At 40.7% G+C, this 21,135-nt stretch overlaps 1 protein-coding gene across 2 annotated transcripts in view; it reads right to left on the reverse strand.

Moving 5' to 3' along the window:
* SLC10A7 (solute carrier family 10 member 7) overlaps positions 1-21,135 on the reverse strand; it is a 158,559-nt gene that overhangs the window by 14,018 nt on the left and 123,406 nt on the right. For both annotated transcript variants that reach the window (XM_063135687.1, XM_063135688.1), the window contains exon 10: positions 20,708-20,781. In XM_063135687.1, coding sequence (XP_062991757.1) covers positions 20,708-20,781 — 74 coding nt within the window. The remainder of the gene's footprint in view (positions 1-20,707; positions 20,782-21,135) is intronic.

A 21,135-nucleotide genomic window follows, 5' to 3' on the forward strand; every position in this document is an offset into this window, starting at 1 on the left:
CTTTAAAGCCCTACATAATTTGGGTCCAAGTTAGGTGCAGGATCTCCCGTACGATTCGCCCTGCACACTCAGGTCCTCTGGGAAGAATTTACTCCAGTCAGCAAAACCTAGGCTGACGACCTTTACCCAGAGGACCTTGTCTTCTGCTGCTCCCAGACTGTGGAATGGCCTGCCAGGAGAGATTCGTCAACTTAACAGTCTTCTGGAATTTAAGAAAGCCATAAAGACCGATCTCTTCTGGCAGGCCTACCCAGTTGAATTTTAAGATACTTTTTAATAATGTGTTGCCTTTTAGTAATGTGTTAGTTTTATGTGTTTTTAATCAATTACATATATTTTATGGTGTTTTGTTTTTGTGTTGTACCCCACCTCGATCCAGAGGGAGAGACGGATAAAAATAAATAAATAAATAAATAAATAAATAAATAAATATTATACCTGCTAAACTTAGCATTGGCCACAAAGGAAATCAAATCCCATATTTACTGAGCAATAATTAAGCATTAACTGAAGACCAAGCACTCATAATAATCAGTTTAGGTTATATGTGGATGGTAAAATGTTTCTAAGAATCTAAAGCAGGTTTGATGATCACCACCGTTTGCTTGCTCCTGCACGTCCTGGCCAATTCCTGGGTTAAACAACTCAGGAACTAGCTGTGGCATGCATACCAGGTCTGTATGGCTCCAGATAATTACTGTCTTGATTAAAACTACGTCAACAAGCCTTGTGGCACCCTTTAAGATTTAACAAATTTATTTTGGTTATGTGGGCTCTACAGCCCATTTTATCAGAGGAAACAAAGAGCCATGAAACCCATGAAAGCTTCTGCCACAATAAGTTTGATAGGTTTTAAGGTAGCACAAGACTTTGCTAAAATGGCTACCCTTCTTTTTGGTATGTCATCTACATTATCCTTGATGACTTGTAACATTTCCTTCAGAGTCCGGCAGATGTGGTCATAAGCTATGTAGGGGTTTACAAGAGACAAAGGTGCTTTCTCATTTAGAACCTTTAGCACATAATTGAGCAAGAGTGTTCTTTGCACAGCTGCCCAACGGACTTAGAAACTATTGAAGTAACTGTCACAGCATGTCTGGTTGATATCTGATGGATTCCTTTCATTGCTCCCATAATGATGGCCACACTAGCTAGTGTGATGGGAAAATACTGGATAAACAGCCGTAGTGCTATTTCTGTATGACATTACAGCCCAGTCATGCTTATTACAGGCTCAAGTGCCTATCACTGAAAATACCATCAAACAAATGATTTGTATATGCTACTGGCATTTGAGTCTACTTTGACTTATGACTTCTCCCAGTGATAGGATGATAAATGTGTTTCACAAGAGATAAGGAGGACCTGAACTCTGTGGGAGTCTTCAAATGACAGCATTTCAAGAGACAGAATTCATAATCGCAGTATAGTCTGGAGTGTCTCAAGAAGTAAACAACATAGCAAATTCTCCGAAGTGTATTTCTATCAATATTACCCAATAGGATAACATTTAAGGGTGAATGCATCAAAACCCATTAATTAGATCTATAACAATTAATGGGAGTATTTGTCCTGTGTTGATGATTGTAAGGTGACCATCTATCACTGCAGTATAAAATGCCACATAAGATTATGTTTCACCAACGTGAGTGTTTATGAAAAATCAGAGGCAGCTAGGATTATTTAGGCTGCAAACTGATATATGGAACTAAGCAAAATGAGTTTTACTTTATGTGATGTAAAGAGTTCTAAGTTAAGTATTTCCACAGTACATTTCATTTCATAGTTCAAAATACAGGATACCGCCCCCCCCCCAAAAAAAACCTTTGGCATCTATAATAATAAAGGAAGATTTCTGTCTATTAGTGCCATCACCATAAAACCGAGACACATGTAACTTGGCATGCTTACTAAGGGGGCAATAGGGGTGTGCACCTTAAGGGTTATATGGTTTGTTTGTTTTTTATTTTTTTTTTAAATGGGTCCATGTATTTGAAACATGCAGTACCACTGCCAGTCACTAGGTGGCTTTTTGTTTTTTAAAAAACTGTTACAGGGTTTTATTGCTTTCAAATACTGTACACTGCCTTGATGGCTTTTAAGCAGATAAGGCAGTATATATAAATGCTAATAAAAATAAATAAATAATAAAGTCAGTGGGGAGTAGTTTGAGGGACAGAGTCACATGGCTACCCCCTCACTCCTTCTGTAGGAGAGCCCCCCTCGAGGGAATGGAGTGGGCAGACTCCTCTCAAGTTGCTACAGGGGCGCACCATGGCAGAGGTTGTGTGTAGAAGTGCTAGCGACATGTCTTCACTAAGACGGGGCAGGAAGAAAGTGTTCAACTCTGGCAGCTGAGTCTTTGCTTGAAGGTGTCATGGTATCAAATTAAGGGCTATTCCAACCAGTTTGAAGCTGGCTTCATTTGCCAATAGTATAATAAAGCAGAGACATTTGCCCTTGAATCAAGACACCTTTCCTAACCTGGTGCCCTCCAGATGTTTTGGACTATAATCCCCAGCATTTCTAACCATTGGCCATACCATCTGGAGCACCATGTTAACATTTTCGATTTCTCCCTCCATCATGTGCGGAAAAACTTCTCCCTTGTCCTGATGCCATTACTTTCCCCCATTGCCACTGATGCAGAGTGCAACCAGGGGTAAATGCACAATACGATGACAACACAAAAGTGTTATTAAACATTATAGAGGGGGAAAGTTAACATGGGGGGGGGGGAAATGGTAGGAGCCCTGAATTTCTCATAAGGTACACTTTCATTCCTGGGATAAGGCTCTGTGAAAGACCATAACGAGGAACACATCACAATGAGGCCAGGCCTTGTAGTTAATCTGGGATTCGAAATTATTACTTTGCGTATCATGATTGTGTCTCTCCCCTAGAGAGGTTCTTATGAAGTAATTACTATGAATCCCAGATTAACTGCAAGGCCACCAGAACACTTGGGGGAAACAAGGGCAAGAGACACTGTCCTAAGCCCTCCGGTTTTGATTAACAAAGACTGTCAATCCTCAGGCCACTGATTTACAAAGTTAACATTACCACAAAACCTCCCACACAACCTCTTGGTGCTGTTTTTCTCCCCACCTTTTTTTTCTTAAGTAAACAGAAATATGGAAAAGTCGGAAGGGTTTGATCTATTCCTCTTTTTTCAATGGGCTTGTACAGCCTGGAAATGATGTTTAATGGATAGCCTGAGCATTCTCTCCAGATGCTAACTATGAAACATTTAATGCCAACATCTGAAGACGCTTGCCTCAGATTCAAAAACACCTACACCTGTCTGACTGTGTTGTATAGCAATTAGTTAACAGAGAATTAAAAAATGAATCACGTCACAATGTGATTGAATTTAAAAACCATGTAGGCCCTAAAATGGGACTCACAGTACATGTACTATGAGTGGTAGGTGATTATAGGTTTAGTACTACTTAGTCTGTGACTGCCTTACTGAATATTAAGTGACTGTACACAGTGGCCTCAGTTACTCAAGCATGACTCTCACTTCATCTTTAATAACAAAGCTATCAGCATTAAGTTAAGGTAGAGGTGCAGAACTCTCGGCCTGCCAGGGGTCCCAATCTGGCCCGCACTGCTTCCTGTGGGTCACCACACCCCCTTCCTGACACTCTGCTCACTTGTTATCCACTAGCCTTTGATCACAGTTTAGTTTTGTATCATGATCCACAACCCAATTGCAACATTGTGGCTGCCACTTTCTCCCCTGCCTGCCCCCCTTTTTTTTACTGTTTGGTGCAGCTGAAATGTGTTCTGGATTCTTTCCCACATTCCGGCATTATTGGTTCATTTCCTGCTCTTTGGTGCATGGCTGGCTAGGGGATGCTGGCAGTTGTAGTCCAACACACTGGAAGGCACCAGGTTGGGGAAGGCCGATATACTGATTACTATGACTAGTTCAGGATCCTTTAAAACATAAGTGTAATTAGCTACAGAAAATGTTGGTCCAGCAACTTTACTTTGGCAAAGGAGGTTGATTCATTACATCTGTCCTTAAAAAGTTTTTTTTAGGCAAAAGCACTGGGAGAGTTACTCTTTAGAGCACAGCTTTGGGATAATTTGGATTTCCAAAGGATTGAATCTATTCAAAATCAATATTTGGGGATGATATTTCTGCTACCTTGAGGCATATTATCCTCTCTGTTATGAACCGAAGCTAATTTACCAGTTGGCATCCTACTGGATGATTGTGTGTTAGATTAAGCTATCAATAAGTTAGCATTGATTCGTATCTTGGAGAGTGACAGCGTTAAATCAGTCACTTAACTAATAGCTATAATAAGATTTTTGTCTGTTTTGTTGTTAATTTGCGGGGGGGAGGGTTTAGATTTGGTAAGATAACATATTTTGGATTTAAATTTTCATGAGTTGGTAGTCATTAATACCAAAGAATGTCTCTTTCTATCTGAAACTGGATGTTAGGAGCTCCGTTCTATCATATATAAGAAAAGTTACATATCAAAAGTTCCGAAGAGTAATCTCCTTGGCAAATTTGAATAGTATTTCCTCTGCAGCTATGTTACAATAGTTCAGAAAGATTCCTTTGGAGGAAAGCTGCTGTGGTCAACTGTAGTTGCAGTTTTGTCTATTAAACTGGAATGACCTGAATCTTACGTGATTGACTTCCAATACAATTCAGAACAATGAAGGAGGATGAGGAATGTTAGATAGTAAGGAAACGTTTGTTATAAATGGCTAAGATTTGGTTTTAGCCATTTTGGAAATGTCATATTTTGATTGTTGTAAAAGATATAGGATATATATTAGATATAATAATGGACTATGCTATTAGATAATGTTTTTAATTATATAATGAGTGGCAAATCCCACCTATTTATGGTACTACTGAATGACTGGCTGGTAAAGGCTTCTGGCTAAGCAATGAAGATTCTACTCTATTAAGTTAAGGACTGCAGAGAAACCCACATAGTAAATACAGAATAAACTAGGAACTCAAATACTATAGCAATAGATGACAATATCTACCTTAGAGACAGGCAACATAAAACCTCGTCAATTTTCTTTTTCATTGGATACAGTTGACATCTCAGCAAAACTTACATTAGAATATGCATACTCCTCTTTTGGTTAAAATATCATTTAATAAGTGATTGATCTATAAGTTGTAGATAGGCTTAAAATGTTGTATCTACAATCCAAGGCAGCTCAGAGAATAAACATCATAAGAACTAAACTCTTACACCATATATTCAGCAAACAAAAATTCCTTCCATCTGCTAATCAACTGACTAAATATGCTAAATGTTCCAAATAGGTTTTATCTTGCTGTTCATTCTGAATGCTTAGAATGCCAATGTAAGTTTAAACATAAGCACAAAAACCTGAATATATTGGAGTATTATCTTCTTTTATGAGTAAGTGTTGGACTTCAATGCTTATAGCATATGTGATCTGAAACATCAGGAAAAGATCCATTCACATTTAATTCACTGGGCAACAGTTTTTTAAGCAATAAAAGAAAGCTGGTGCAATCCAGAACAGACACCACTTGCTGCAGAGTAGCTCTGCAGTAATTCTGTGGACATGAGTGAGATTTCAGAATGTGTCTTATGAATGGCTATGGAAGGGCTATTTCACATATTGTTGGGCGATAGCATAGGTTTGGCCCTGACTGTACACTTAATGAGAGCAGCAGCCAATCCAAGCTTCTTGACATTTGTTATGACAGAAGTACTTACAGACATGAGCTTGTTACATTCCCACTACATTTCTGGGGTATATGTCAAAAATTGTAGACATACACCTATAAAATTTAATCACTTAAATTCTGCATTGGAGATTCACTAATGAAGGGAGACTTCCATGCATGCAGACAATGTGGATACAAATAGACATCTTATTTTGCATCCACATCTGCATTGCAATGCTCATCTAGGCTTGAACCTTCTTTGATGGGGATGAGTATCTCCATCTGGAGGAACCAGCTGTTGTTTGTGACTGGGGAATGTAAGTGAGTCAAAACTTCATTTTAGTAATTAGGATGGCTGTAGTGCCACGTGCACTGCCTTAATGCTTTATGCAATGGCCCTTTAATGGGGTCACTAAAAAAAAAGAAGGTTCACCTCTTCAAATGGTGTCCTCATTGCAGAACAAACTGGAATGTTTTGTGGCAACTCTACTCAGGAATATATGCAGAACAACTCGCACAGATACAAGGCTCAAAGTGGGCAAAAAAGGGAAATGGTTTCAAATTCGGCTAGAATCAGTTATGTCCATTGAAAAAGAGTGGGATGGTTTTAAATCACCTGAAAAGAAGTTGGATGGCCTCCCACTTCATCTGACCACACTATGAACACTATGTAGATATGATGTTCTCAAACATAATCCTCAATTCTCTCCGAATTGTATACATGGACATCTCTAGCCTACACCAGCTTCTAATAAAAGAATCTTGAGTCATGAACAAACTGGGAATTCTCCACGGATGACCTGCCAACAATCTACTAGGTAGAACGTAATTTTAAAAAATAAAGTAACTTTAACTGTGCTACTGGTGGGAGAGAGGGGCAGGAAGGTCTCTTGTGTTTGTTATCATTTTACATCTGGATATGGGATTTTAAAAAGTGTGTGAGAGAGATTTATAAAGAGGTATGAACTTGCTGCTGTCTTTGAAAACCTGTAATCTGGTTTTTAGTGTCTGATCCAATTAAGCGTACATCTGGGAAGACACACAACCAAATAAATAATTGGAGAGATGCAACTCTGAAATGACAATTGTTATTCATCGATCCCTTTCTGCAAGTTGAGATTGAGAGATGTAAACTTCAAGTGAATATGATCTCCTGGGTGAGATTCTTCAGTTCAAACACAGTAAACAACTGTTGTTCTCTGATGCACATTTTAGTACTGCTGCAGGCAAGTTTTCTAAATATTAATTCAAAATCTACTACAAGCAGACTGTGGAGATGAAGTGAGAGTTTCAAGGAAAAACTCTGATGCTGGTTTTCCTGTCCACGTTTAATTCAGGGAGCCCATGTTTCAGGTCAAATAATTAATGTGACCACCACTGCATTCTGCTTAATCTAATAAATATTCAATCGCCCATATAACTATTTTTCTTTACTTTGAAACTGTTTCCCAATTTATTCACAGGCTGTAGCTACGCACTGTTGAGATAGCTAGAATACTGATTAATCCATCAGGGTAAGAACACTCAGTTGTAAAGCACAGTGGGACTGCTATTCCTTGAGTGAAGCTGGTTGATTTCAAGCAACTACAAGCACGTATTTCAGACTGTAAGCAACTACAAGCTAGCCTCTCAGACTATATGCAGCTAGGAGCAACCCTTTCAGACAATAAGCAACTGCATGCAGTCTGAAAACTACACCTCAATCAACCCCTGGGTGATTGCAAAGGATCTGGGGGTATTCCTCTCATATGATACATCACTGACATTCCTAAAAAGACTTCTGACAAAACAACGGCTTGGATTGATCATGCACTTAGATCAGCCTGAACATAAACATATTTCTGGGATGAGAGCTAACTCACTTTCCCTATTTTTATTAGGCAAGGAATAAGGAAAGACAAAATAGTAATAAAAAGATGTGTGGTCTTGACTGTTGCTTGCATAACCATGGAACAGAAGAAGCTGACAAGTTGGAACAAAAGTGATTTCACACTTTAAGAGATAGGGAAATCAAACAACCTTGCTACCACTTTAAGTTTCTGTAAAATAACAGATTTATTCCCCATACCTAACCTATTAGGTCATGGTGCACAGAAGATAAACTTGCAAGGGTTTAAGATATTGTAAAAATATATTACATTTAATCTGTGGTAAGAGACATAATAGAGAAGATCTTGAAACACATTAAGCTGCTGTAATTCTGATTCCACATTAAGCTGTGTAATCAGAAAACGCAGACATTAAAAACAAGAAATAAGTTTGGGTGCAATCTAGCCAAAGTTAAGCACTTTCAAGTCTCATTAATTTCCATTACTTCGGCTAAGGGATGATATAGACATGAAATAATAAATAAATATAATAGTACCTATGTGAACAAGTGCTTACATCAAGTATATATGTGAATTGTCAACCTGTAGCAGGCAAATTTCTTCTCTATAATACATACAAATTAACTGCTCCAATGGGCCAGGGCTGTACACAAGTGCAGGCAACAAACCCTGCAGTATTGTTTTAGATGAACCATCCTGATAGCTGTGTGGCACTTCCTCTAGGCCTCCTTTCTCTTGCAGAATTAACTCCAGGGAATGACATCATGTCGGGCTTTCCAGATGGATTATGTGAACCCATAGCTCAATGTCATTTTCAATAGCCAAGCTTATAATTAAAGGTCAAATAGTCACTTCATCTGCAATCAATCAATAGAAGAAGTACTAATACCAAGCACTAATCAATCAATGGCAAATACGCTAATAAAAGCCATGAATCAAATGTCTGTATTTCATGTGCTTGCATGTACTATGCATGTATGTTATAAAAGGCAGGAAGAGGAAGAACAAATGAGAGAAATATCCCTGAGGGAAATCTCAGGTACTACATTTATCTTCACTAGTGAGAGTTTATATCCCTAATTATCTAGCCAAATGAAATTACAAATAAAAGTGATGTCATGGGCAGTGGTTATGCATTCTTGTTCAAAACCATGAGAAAAGTTCAATTTCTATTAATGACACCAATCAAAAATGATGATAAAGAATATACCAAGGATCTCTGTCAGCTGTGTGTCTTTGTCAGGTAGGTGTGTGTATGTGTGTGTGTGTGTGTCTTGATGCTTACACATTCAGCCAATGCATCCTGAGCCTTGAGGAAATGCAGGTATGTCAACTGTTCTGTCTACAGAACAAAATCCAACATATGGGAGGAAACTGTGTTTGTCTCCGTGTTGAGTGAGAGCTTCTCCATGGATCCAAGCAGAGGAAGTGGCAGATGGCCTCCTGAGCATGCTGCATGTGGGAATTAGTTGGTTTCATAATACGGTGAGGGAGAAGTGCCTTACAAGAGTCTTCTCATGCTTCTCTTATTACCACTTCTAAAGCTTCAAAGCTGTCATCTTTCCTCCTCCTCTGCTGGTGCTGTGCTACACTCCCCAGGGAATGGACGCAAGGCACCCTGTGGAGGCTTCACATGCCAGAATGTGAAAAATCAGTTTAAGCTCCAAGTAAAACAGCTTTTGTTGCAGGAGGCCCCCTAAGTGCTCTTGTTTGCTTAGTGGTGCTGGAGTTTTGAAGGCAGATAAAAACATCCTCACAGCGGACTTTAAAGAAGGCCCTGAAGTTCACTGATGCCCTTAAATATTCAAACGTAAGTGTTAAATGGGATCTTGTTCGCATCTCCTAAAACCTGCTCAGGTAAATTACGGTGGAATAACATTACAGACAAGTTGTCATCTTTATGAAGTCAACAGCAGAAGTCTTGTTGGTTTCACTGGGAGGGAGATTTGGATTTGGGAATAGATTATAGTAGAGATGTACTAAATTATTATTCAAGAACAATTTGAATTTAGACAAAACATCATCTCCAATTTTGCCAGAGGCCCCAATCCAGAAATAGCATTTTGCATCATTTTACTGTCATTCCTGAACTGCAGCCTCTTGGGAGGGGCTTACATTTTGCGGGGCGGAGGGGGAAGAGGAGAGGGCTGACTGAAATACACAGAGAAAAAGGGGCAGTAGGCCTGTGAATCTCTTCATAAGCTTCTCTATCTTGTGGCCACAGTTAGAAATATTTATTTTACTTATTTTATTAATTAATTAATTAAATTTCTATATCACCCAATAGCCGGAGCTCTCTAGGCAGTTCAAAATAATTAAAACTATAAAATACAACACAAAACTTAATATAAAACTTTAAAAGTTTAAAACTACAATATAAAACCAAAATAAAAAGCAACCAGGTTGTTGTATCAGAAGATACAGCATGCCAGTTGTGGCATGGCTTCCCATGGGGGCTTGCCTGGCATCTACCTTGTGGTCTGGGAACATGAGGCCTTCCACCTGGCACTGAAAAGACCACTATGTAGGTGCTAGATGAACCTCTCTGGAGAGGGCATTCCACAAGTGGAGTGCCACAATAGAAAAGGCCCTCTTGTCAGAAGACACCTTTTAATAATATTAAATGTTTTCCGCAAATGTTTTAATTTCAGGGCTTTGTTCTGCCAATCTTCTTAAAGGCTGACAGACTTCCATCTTCTGACTGAAATCAATATGTGAACTGAACCTATTAGCTACATATTTCATACTGTTACTATTTATCAATCTACTTTAAAATTAACACAAACATTCCCTGAAACATCAGAAAATACACCAGAAGTTCAGAGAGAAAAAAAACTCTCGGAAAAGCAGCCAAGACTAATTGTCCTTTCACAAACAACATGCTTGTTGGCGATGGCCCCTGGGAAACTCTATGATCAAAAACTACTCTTCTATATGCAGGGGAACTTAGTTCAGAGTGCTGTACTTTTGTGACTTGCATCACAGTAGTCTTCAGCTTTTATAAATCCATGTTAAAACCCAACCTGCAACAATAAGACCACTTTTATTTCTTCACCACGTTATCTATATTTTGTTATCTTTTTCTCTTTCTTGTCCTCAGCCACCCTTCGATTCTCTCTCCTGAACGTTTTACTTCTCCTAAAATGTAAACAAATCACACAAGGAAAAGGGCAGACCCTACATTGGCTCAGTTCGGACAACACAATAACCACTGGTGGGTTTAGTCGACAACCATGAGTTAAGCAGTCAAAGGTTGGTATTTGTGTTGTCTGTCGGGCAAAAACGACCCCATGGTTGACTTTTTCGTCAAAAGAATCATAGAATAGCAGAGTTGGAAGGGGCCTACAAGGCCATCGAGTCCAACCCCCTGCTCAATGCAGGAATCCACCCTAAAGCATCCCTGACAGATGCTTGTCCAGCTGCCTCTTGAATGCCTCTAGTGTGGGAGAGCCCACAACCTCCCTAGGTAACTGATTCCATTGTCGTACTGCTCTAACAGTCAGGAAGTTTTTACTGATGTCCAGCTGGAATCTGGCTTCCTTTAACTTGAGCCCGTTATTCCGTGTCCTGCACTCTGGGAGGATCGAGAAGAGATCCTGGCCCTCCTCTGTGTGACAACCTTTTAAATATTTGAAGAGTGCTATCATGTCTCCCCTCAGTCTTCTCTTCTCCAGGCTAAACATGCCCAGTTCTTTCAGTCTTCATAGGGCTTTGTTTCCAGACCCCTGATCATCCTGGTCGCCCTCCTCTGAACACGCTCCAGCTTGTCTGTGTCCTTCTTGAATCGTGGAGCCCAGAACTGGACGCAATACTCTAGATGAGGCCTAACCAGGGCCGAATAGAGAGGAACCAGTACCTCACGTGATTTGGAAGCTATACTTCTATTAATGCAGCCCAAAATAGCATTTGCCTTTCTTGCAGCCATATCACACTGTTGGCTCATATTCAGCTTGCCGTCTACAACAATTCCAAGATCCTTCTCGTTTGTAGTATTGCTGAGCCAAGTATCCCCCATCTTGTAACTGTGCCTTTGGTTTCTATTTCCTAAATGTAGAACTTGGCATTTATCCCTATTAAATTTCAACCTGTTGTTTTCAGCCCAGCACTCCAGCCTATCAAGATCACTTTGAAGTTTGTTTCTGTCTTCCAGGGTATTAGCTATCCCACCCAATTTTGTGTCATCTGCAAATCTGATAAGCGTTCCATGCACCTCCTCGTCCAAATCATTAATAAAAATGTTGAAGAGCACTGGGCCCAGGACTGAGCCCTGCGGTACCCCACTCATTGCCTCTCCCCAGTTTGAGAAGGTTCCATTGATAAGTACTCTTTGAGTCCGATTCTGTAGCCAACTGTGAATCCACCTAATAGTTGTTCCATCCAGCCCACTTGAGTTGACTAGTCGCACAACTGGTGGTTTTTGTGTTGTCCAAACTGAGCCATTAGGTCATCAACCATTCACTTAGTGAGACATCCCCTGCCTACAATGGTGCCTTCAGACAGGGTGGGAGTTCCACTCTTCTGTTGCTTAACTGCAGCAGCAGTAGGCAGTTCCAACCAGCAAACCCATCTCACCAGCTAATGCTGTGATTTTTTTACAAGTGTTATAAATAAATAAATGGTGAAATAAGATGAATATTTTGTTTGTTTTTAGTGAGGATTTCACATTAAAATGCAAGAAGGCTTGTTTTGGGGGAAAACGTTAGCATTTCTTTTCAATTGTCCACTTTGAACATTTCCCATTGTATTTTGATTTTTGAATCTTACAAATTACAGGAAATTGATCTAGAAATTCTCTAACATACAATGCTGTTTCTTTATAAAATACTTTGAAGCTTTGAGGTACTCTTTCTGTCTGCTCCTGAACAAAACAGTAGTTCAAAATTATGTGGCTTGTCTATTGATATTTGTGAGAAGTCCCTATCAGAGCTGTAAAAGATACCTAATAATCCAAACAAAACAAAACATGTTTGGTGTTTTTTTTTTCTTAAAGAGATTGAGAATGCCTCTGTGTGTGTGTGTGTGTGTGTGTGTTTAAGTCTCTTAATTGTCTGTGTAACGGGAGTTATTGTTGAAACAGGAGAACGTGGGTCCAAAGGAGAGTTTTTGTGTGGACACCCCCTTGTATTCATGATTTGAATGTTTATGCAGCTCAGTTTCCCCTTTCTGTTTTATGGTGCTAGAGATTCGGAAGACTGCTCTGCCCCTGGTAATGCCCTTGGCCCCATCTCTGGTGACACCCTTGTCTCTGCTTCTACCTGCCCCACCAGTCAGATTGGCCACTGGCCACCATTGATTAATGGTAGGCATTCTAACAGTAGTTCCTGACATTCCAGGAGAATATATAGTAAATTCAGTGTGAATTCTGCTGAGATACAATACAACCAATGTTCACATATATGCAGAGCTTGTGCTCTGCCATAACACTAATTGTTACGAAGCTTTAGCATTATATAACACTTTAGTGTTACAGGAACAAAACTCAAGCTGGCATGTTCCCCCTCAACCCTCCTTTATTTATTTATTTATTTATTTACTTATTTATTTAATTACATTTATATACTGCCCCACAGCCAAAGCTCTCTGGGCGGTTTACAATTAAAAATAGTAAACATTAAAAGTATACAAAAAATTTAAAAACATAAAAAACAGTATAAAAACATCAGTATCCATTTAAAAAACAACAATTCTGGGGTCCATTAAAAACAAACTTAACATTGTTAAATGCTGTTAAAATGCCTGGGAGACGAGAAAAGTCTTGACCTGGCGCCGAAAAGATAACAACGTTGGCGCCAGGCGAGCCTCATCTGGAAGATCATTCCACAGTCGGGGGGCAACTACTGAGAAGGCCCTCTCCCTTGTTGCCATCCTCCGAGCTTCCCTCGGAGTAGGCACTCGGAGGACCTTAGATGTTGAGCGCAGTGTACGGGTCGGTTCATGTCGGGAGAGGGGTTCCATCAGGTATTGCGGTCCCAAGCCATGTAGGGCTTTATAGGTTAAGATCAGCACCTTGAATTGGGCTCGGAAACATATAGGCAGCCAATGCAAGCGGGCCAGAATTGGTGTTATATGCTCAAACCTCCCTGTTCCAGCTATCAATCTGGCCGTCGCATTTTGCACAAGCTGCAGCTTCCGGACCATCTTCAAAGGCTGCCCCACGTAGAGGGCATTGCAGTAATCTAATTTGGAAATTACCAAAGTATGGACAACTGAAGCTAGGTTATCTCTGTCCAGATAGGGGCGTAGCTGGGCCACCAACCGAAGTTGGTAGAAAGCACTCTGTGCCACCAAGGCCACCTGAGCCTCAAGTGACAAAGATGGTTCTAGGAGAACCCCCAAGCTACGAACCTGCTCCTTCAGGGGGAGTGCAACCCCATCCAGAACCGGTTGAACACCCCCCATCCGATCAGAGGAACCACCCACCAGCAGCATCTCAGTCTTGTCTGGATTGAGTTTCAGTTTATTAGCCTTCATCCAGTCCATTGTCGCAGCCAAGCACCGGTTCAGCACATCCACAGCCACACCTGATGAGGATGAAAAGAAGCAGTAGAGCTGCGTGTCATCAGCGTACTGATGACAGCGCACTCCAAAACTCCGGATGACCGCACCCAACGGTTTCATGTACATGTTAAACAGCATGGGGGACAAGACCGACCCCTGTGGAACCCCATACCGAAGAGTCCACGGGGCCGAGCAATGTCCCCCAAGCACCACCTTCTGGAGCCGTCCTGCTAAGTAGGAGCGGAACCACTGCAATGCAGTGCCCCCCACTCCCAGCTCAGCCAGACGTTCCAGAAGGATACCATGGTCGATGGTATCGAAAGCTGCTGAGAGATCAAGAAGAATCAACAGAGTCACACTCCCCCTGTCTTTCTCCCGACATAGGTCATCATACAGGGCGACCAAGGCTGTTTCCGTGCCAAAGCCAGGCCTGAAACCCGACTGAAATGGATCCAGATAATCAGTCTCATCCAAGAGTGTCTGGAGCTGGCCCGCCACCACCCGCTCAAGGACCTTGCCCAGGAATGGAACATTTGCTACCGGCCTGTAGTTACTAAGATTTTCCGGGTCCAAGGAAGTTTTCTTCAGGAGTGGTCTCACTACCGCCTCTTTCAGACGGTCTGGGACCACTCCCTCTCGTAGAGAGGCATTAATCACGTCCTTGGCCCAGCCGGCTGTTCCATCCCTACTAGCTTTTATTAGCCAAGAGGGGCAAGGATCCAGAGCAGAGGTGGTTGCGCGGACCTGTCCAAGCACCTTGTCAACATCCTCGAGCTGTACCAACTGAAACTCATCCAAGATTACAGGACAAGACTGTACTCTGGACACCTCACCAGATTCACCTGCTATAACACTGGAGTCTAAGTCCTGGCGGATGCAAAAGATTTTATTCTGGAACTGCCTGGCAAATTCATTACAGCGGGCCTCAGATGATTCTACCATGTCCTTGGGACCAGCATGTAATAGCCCCCGGACAACTCTAAAAAGCTCCGTTGGGCGGCAAATTGAAGATTTAATAGTGGCAGCAAATTGCCTTTCTTCTGGCAAGACTGCAAGGAGATCAGAAGAGTCCCCTTTCATTTTAGATTAACCTGTATTTAGTGTGATTTCCAAACCTTAAACTGGTTAATCTACACTAAACAGGATATAACACTATGAAAGTGGTATGAAAGCAGTATACGACATGTGTCATGGGCCTCAACAGTTGTCAGTGAACTTCAATACCATTATAAAGCAGTAGTGTAGATCCTTCCTTAATTATGGTGAGTTGAAACAAGCCATCTTAATAAACTATGGGCAGTATCCTGCAGAAGGGAGCTCCACTGACCTGCCCATTCCAAAAAGTAATGTTTTTCCTTATTTCTGAGGTTGCGCTTGGAAATGCAAGCTTCTGATGCATTGCTGATGCATTCTGCATTGCTGATGGGTCCTGCGTACCACAAGGTGCCATCCTATTCCCAATGCTATTTAATATTTGCATGAAACCGCTGGGAGAGATCATCCGGAGGCATGGGGTGGGGTGCTATCAGTATGCTGATGACACCCAAATATATTTCTCTATGCCTTCGACAACAGCGTCAGCTAAGGATAGTGTGTGAATGAATGCTTCGGCTGATACGCCAGCTGCACCCCTTCCTGGAGTCGGAAGACCTAAAGACGGTAGTGCACGTGCTGGTAACTTTGAGGCTCGACTTCTGCAATGCGCTCTACATAGGGCTACCTGTGTGCCTAGTCCGGAAACTTCAACTAGTTCAAAATATGGCAGCCAGGCTATGGTTTGAGTCCAGGCTACCTGCAGGATTGCCTTCTCCCATACAATCCGCCCCGCACACTGAGGTCCTCTGGGAAGAACTTTCTTCAGCCAGCCAAAACTAGGCTGACAGGTATTACCCAGAGGACCTTTTCCTCTGCTGCTCCCAGACTGTGGAATGGTCTGCCAGAGGAGATTCGTCAACTTAACAGTCTTTTAGCATTTAAGAAAGCTATAAAGACTGATCTTTTCCGGAAGGCCTAGCCAGTGGAATTTTAGGATGCTTTTAGAATGTTTTTAGTATGTTTTTAGGAAGTTTTAACAATGTATATTGTGTTTTGAATAATATTTTATGTATTTTATACTTCTTGTTGTTCCCTGCCTCGATCAGGATGGAGAGGCGGGTTAGAAATACATCATCATCATTATTATTACAATCAATGTAGGTGCAGGAGCAGCATTTGATACTGCCTTATGTTTTCTCAACCAACATGGAAACCTGCGATTAATCTAAAATAGAAGCAAAACTTCCAGGACGAGGGGAAGGGAAATGTGAGTGCATGCCTGAGCTTAAGCAACTAGACCTTGTACAGAAGCCATGGCCAGAAAGCATGTTAGATGTTTGATTATTTACAGCTCCACACTAACTTGTGAAGCTAGTCTATACAGAGAATCAAAATATGACAATCCATTTATCAGTCTATACTTCCATAGCCCTCAGGTCCTCATACAGAACAAAGGAACTGTTCTAAGTACTCCAAAATAAGATGTCTAGATACATAGGTTTAAATGAAATTAAAACCATCATTGAAGATATTGTGGCAATAAAGGGTGAATTTGCAAATATGTTTCCCAGAGTAACCATTCTCCATTTAAATTGCTTTTTAAACTTTTTGTCTGTTTCCCGGCATATCAACTTGTGATTATGTTTGGAAAAATGGCCAGATATTAATTATTGTATAATGAGGGGTCCTTTTCCACTGAAGAGGGCTGCTAGGAATACAGTGTCATCTGAGTGATGTGGTTTTGCATGAAATCTCCAAGGGTGCTTTCAAAGGCAGTTTAAAAAATGTTTTTATTTCCAGTCTTCAGCAATTAAAAATGGAAGCCACCCTGTCCAAATATCTTATTAGTTTATTAGGTTCCAACCTATTTTACACCATTCTCTTTTTTACATAATCATCTTTAGATTGAGCACTACTTGTTTTGAAGTAAGTAAGACTGGGTTCAGACAACACGATAACCAGTGGTGAATTAAATGGTCAACGGTGGGTTACTGTGTCATCTGTTGGGACTTTTTCACACCCCGGTTGGTTGTTCGGCCAAAATAACCAACACAAATAGCCAACGCTGTGCAGAGTTGATTATCTGAACAACGGGTGGTTATCGGGACATGTGTTGGGTACCGTTGACTATTTTATCGCACACAGTTGGTTATTTTCGGCAACAATGACCAAAGTGGCTGCTGCTATTCTAGTCCAGCTCGCAGAACTCACAATGGCTGATGGGATACCGGCAGGAGGACTGAGGGGGGGGGGAGAGAGGGCAGGGGATATGTCAAACAAACACATCGTTGACCAATAGTCAACTCGACGCCGGCCTTAATCCACACCACGGTTGATTATAATCATTGTAAACTGCCCAGAGAGCTTTGGCTAGGGGGTGGTATATAAATTTAATAAATAAATACATGTCACATGGGGAGTACTCCCTCGATAATCAAATGTGGAGTTGACTATTAACCCACCACTGACTATTGTGTTGTCCGAACGCAGCCTCAGTCTTATTTGCTTTCCCTGAGTCACTTCTTAGAGGACATTGAGCTCTGAGCACCCCAAGAAAAGTCATGCTGGGCTCAGGAAGTCTGGACTTTTTATAAGAAGTGTATTATGACTTGGGGCACTGTGAGAGGGCAAGGAGGGGGAGGGGGTTTCAAGCTTTCAGTATGACAGAATAACCCGCCCCCGACATATTTGGATATGCAGAGCTAAATCCTTTGATTCACCCCTGAGGGGCTGTGGCATGTGCCAGCTGCCATTTTTGTTGGAGAATAGGAACAACTTTGCATGCTTCCAGATAAAAGGGGACAATCGATAATGTTCTGTAGCTTGATCAGTTCCTTTTTCTTGCTTCCTCCCCTTCCTATTCCTTCTTCTTGTCACTGCAACAAGGATTGTGTGCTCTTCCTAGAGAGGAAGCAAATTACTTCCTTCCTGTTACTTTTGTTTTGGATGTCTGCTAAAACACTGGTCTTTAACTGGCGGTGGTTGGAGGTGGGGCTACTCAAAACCATCATAACAAAAACTCAGCCAGAATGTATACACCAGTATGGTGTAGTGGCTAAAGTGTCAGACTGCGAGTTGGGAGATCCAGGTTCTAGTCCCCCGCTTGGCCATGGAAACTCACTGGGTGACTTTGGGCCAATCACAGACTCTCAGCCAACCTACCTCACAGGGTTGTTGTTGTGAGGATAAAAATGGAGAGGAGGAGGGTCATGTATGCCGCCTTGGGTTCCTTGGATGAAAAAAGGCGGGATATAAATGTAATAAATAAATATGGCAAATCAGAAAAAGCACCACCAAGTCCATAGGGATGCCTGTGTGTTTAATGAGTAGAGTCTAGGAAGCTATTAGAGGCAAGGAAGCTTCTATCAGGAAATGGAAGTCTTTTTCAATTGAGAACAAAAAGGCACATAAACTCTGGCCAAAGAAATGCAAGTAGACAATAACGAACGTGAAATAAGAATTCAATGAGCATATTGCTAAAAATATTTAGACTAAAGTAACAAATACTTAAAGTATATTTGAAACATGAAAGCTGCCATGGAGGCAGTGGAACCTTGGGATGACAACAGAATTAAAGATGTGGTAAAAGAGGATAAGGAGATTGCAGAACAGCTAAAATGCATTCTTTCCATCTGTCTTCACTATGGTAGAGGCAGGGCAGATATCTGTACCCAAGATGACTTTTTTTCAGAGGGAGTCTGAATTCCTGAGGCAAATAGTGTGACACGGATGAAGTTCTAGGCCTTACTGACAAATTAAAAACTAACATAACCCCAGGCCTGGATAGTATCTACCTGAGAATTGCTGATCTAATAAAAATATGTAATTCGTCCCAGAGGACTAGAAAGCAGCCAGTTTGACACCAATTTTTAAAAAGGGATCCAGGAAATTACAGGACAGTTAGCTTAATGTCTGTTCCAGATAAATTGGGGGAAAGCATGATTAAAGATATAATTATCAAGATCATAGAAAAACAAGTCTTACTAAGAAGAAGCAACATGGCTTCAGTAAATGTAAGACCTGCTTCACTAACTTTTTAGAATTCTTTGAAAGTGTCAACAAGCAAATGAAGATGGGGGAATATGGTAGCCAATGTATACTTGGACTTTCAGAAAGCTTTTGACGAAGTCCTACCCAAAAGGCTTTTTAGCAGTAATAGGATAATAGGGTAGGCTCTCTCGTGGATCATTAACTCATTAAAGAACAAGAAGCAGAGTGGGAACAAATCGACAATTTTCACAACAGAGTGATGTAAGAAGTAGTTCCCCCACCTTCCAAGCATTTTTATTGGAGTTCTTTAACTTGTTCATAAAAGGGGTTAGGAGGTGAAAAGTGAGATGGCTAAGTTTGCTGATAATAATGTCATTTAGGCTAGTAAAAATAAAAAATAAATGATTCTGAAGAGCTCTGTAAGATAAAACTAGCTGAATGGATAACAAAATGGCAAATGCAGTTCAAAGCTTAAGTAAACTTAAAGAGATGCATTTTGAGGCAAAACATGTCAGTATGGTTCGGTGCACCAGAGCCATCACATGGGCAATTTCTTAAATGCATGCACAGTGCAGAAATCGCAGTGCAGATACCACAACTCCTTCACAGATCAAAAGTGTGGTGCAGTGGAAAGTGTGCTGGACTTAGATGGAAAGAAATCCCTCTCAGCCTTAATGACCTTACAGGAAACAATGAAATGGCCTCACTCATCTGTGGTCCTTGGAGGAAAGATGGGATACAAACATGATAAATAGGTAAGCAAACAAGCAACATGGTCACACATGGTAACACCTATGCCATCTTCTTGTCTCTTCCCTCCTCTGACCAAGTTGGTCTGCAATGGTATGTTTAAATTCAAGATCACTGCTTGATTTGTATGTTGATCCTCCACACAGATGGATTCTTAATGCAGTTTGCAGATGGAGCACATCTGTTTTTGTATGTGAGTACAGACTGTCACTGTGAACTTTACATTAAAATGCTCCTTTTGCTCCTTTCTAATCACCATAAATCACAGGAACATAAATGCAACATTCAGCAATGCCCTCCCACTTAAAGTGTTACTGTATTTTAATTAAATTTATTGTACATATCTACCAGCACAAGTGCTATTGCAAGGGAATTTTGAATGACTAGTAAGTCAATGGTCTTTGAATACTGAGTAGTAATGAATAAACACATAGTCCAGAGAGTTCTTGGGATAAATACACTGATATTTGATAAAACACTGCTGTCTTTATTGATCTGTTTCTTTATATAGTAAATGCTTTGTGCATTACAGTTTTGAGCTATAATAATTGTGCTGTTTGACTGTGCTGTAATAACTCAGAACATAATCTGAAATGAACCACAAACTTTATCAATATTAGATTAGAGAAACAGAACATCAAAAACAAAGAAAAAAATCAAATCGCTTTCTCTAAAGAAGGAACAGATTAATGGCACTAAAATACAATTACTAAATTCCCAATGGAAACACAGCGTTGTCTTTCTCCTAGAAAACACTTACTTGCCCATTGCAAAAAAATATTGTCATGTATGTGCTAATATTAATACTGGCTTCTATACTACATCTTGTCATATTGCTGAACTGATAACAGAAAATCAGGAAACCACTTTTATAACAAGACTAAGAAGTTGAACTCAATGTCTAGTAAAGACTTACCCAAGGTTAGAGATTTGTGTGTAGAACAGAAAATAATAGCCACTGTGTCTGCTGGTGTGAAACCAGAATTCTTCCTAGAAAAGATTAAAGAACTTTAAAAATCTCTTCCACCAAATGTGAGATCACTGTACTATGTGTGTTTTTAATCACTTTGATCAAGTTTCATGACAAATAGTTCCAACCCCATATGCTAAGCAGCTTTTGGTTTTGCTTTAGATGGAATTGTTCTTTGGCGCTACAAAGTCTTTTATGCATACATGCTGTGCTTCTGCACTATTCTGGTATATACCATTCTGAGCAGTTATCTGCTAACAGGGCAAATCAGCCTGGTCACACAATCAAGTTCTTTTATTATATAGGCAGTGGCTGTGCTCTGATTGCATGGGAAAATGAAAGCAAGTGTAGCCATCATACAGTTACAGCTCACT

The sequence above is a fragment of the Elgaria multicarinata genome, chromosome 10 (genome assembly GCF_023053635.1).
Source record: "Elgaria multicarinata webbii isolate HBS135686 ecotype San Diego chromosome 10, rElgMul1.1.pri, whole genome shotgun sequence".
NCBI classification, from domain to species: domain Eukaryota; kingdom Metazoa; phylum Chordata; class Lepidosauria; order Squamata; family Anguidae; genus Elgaria; species Elgaria multicarinata.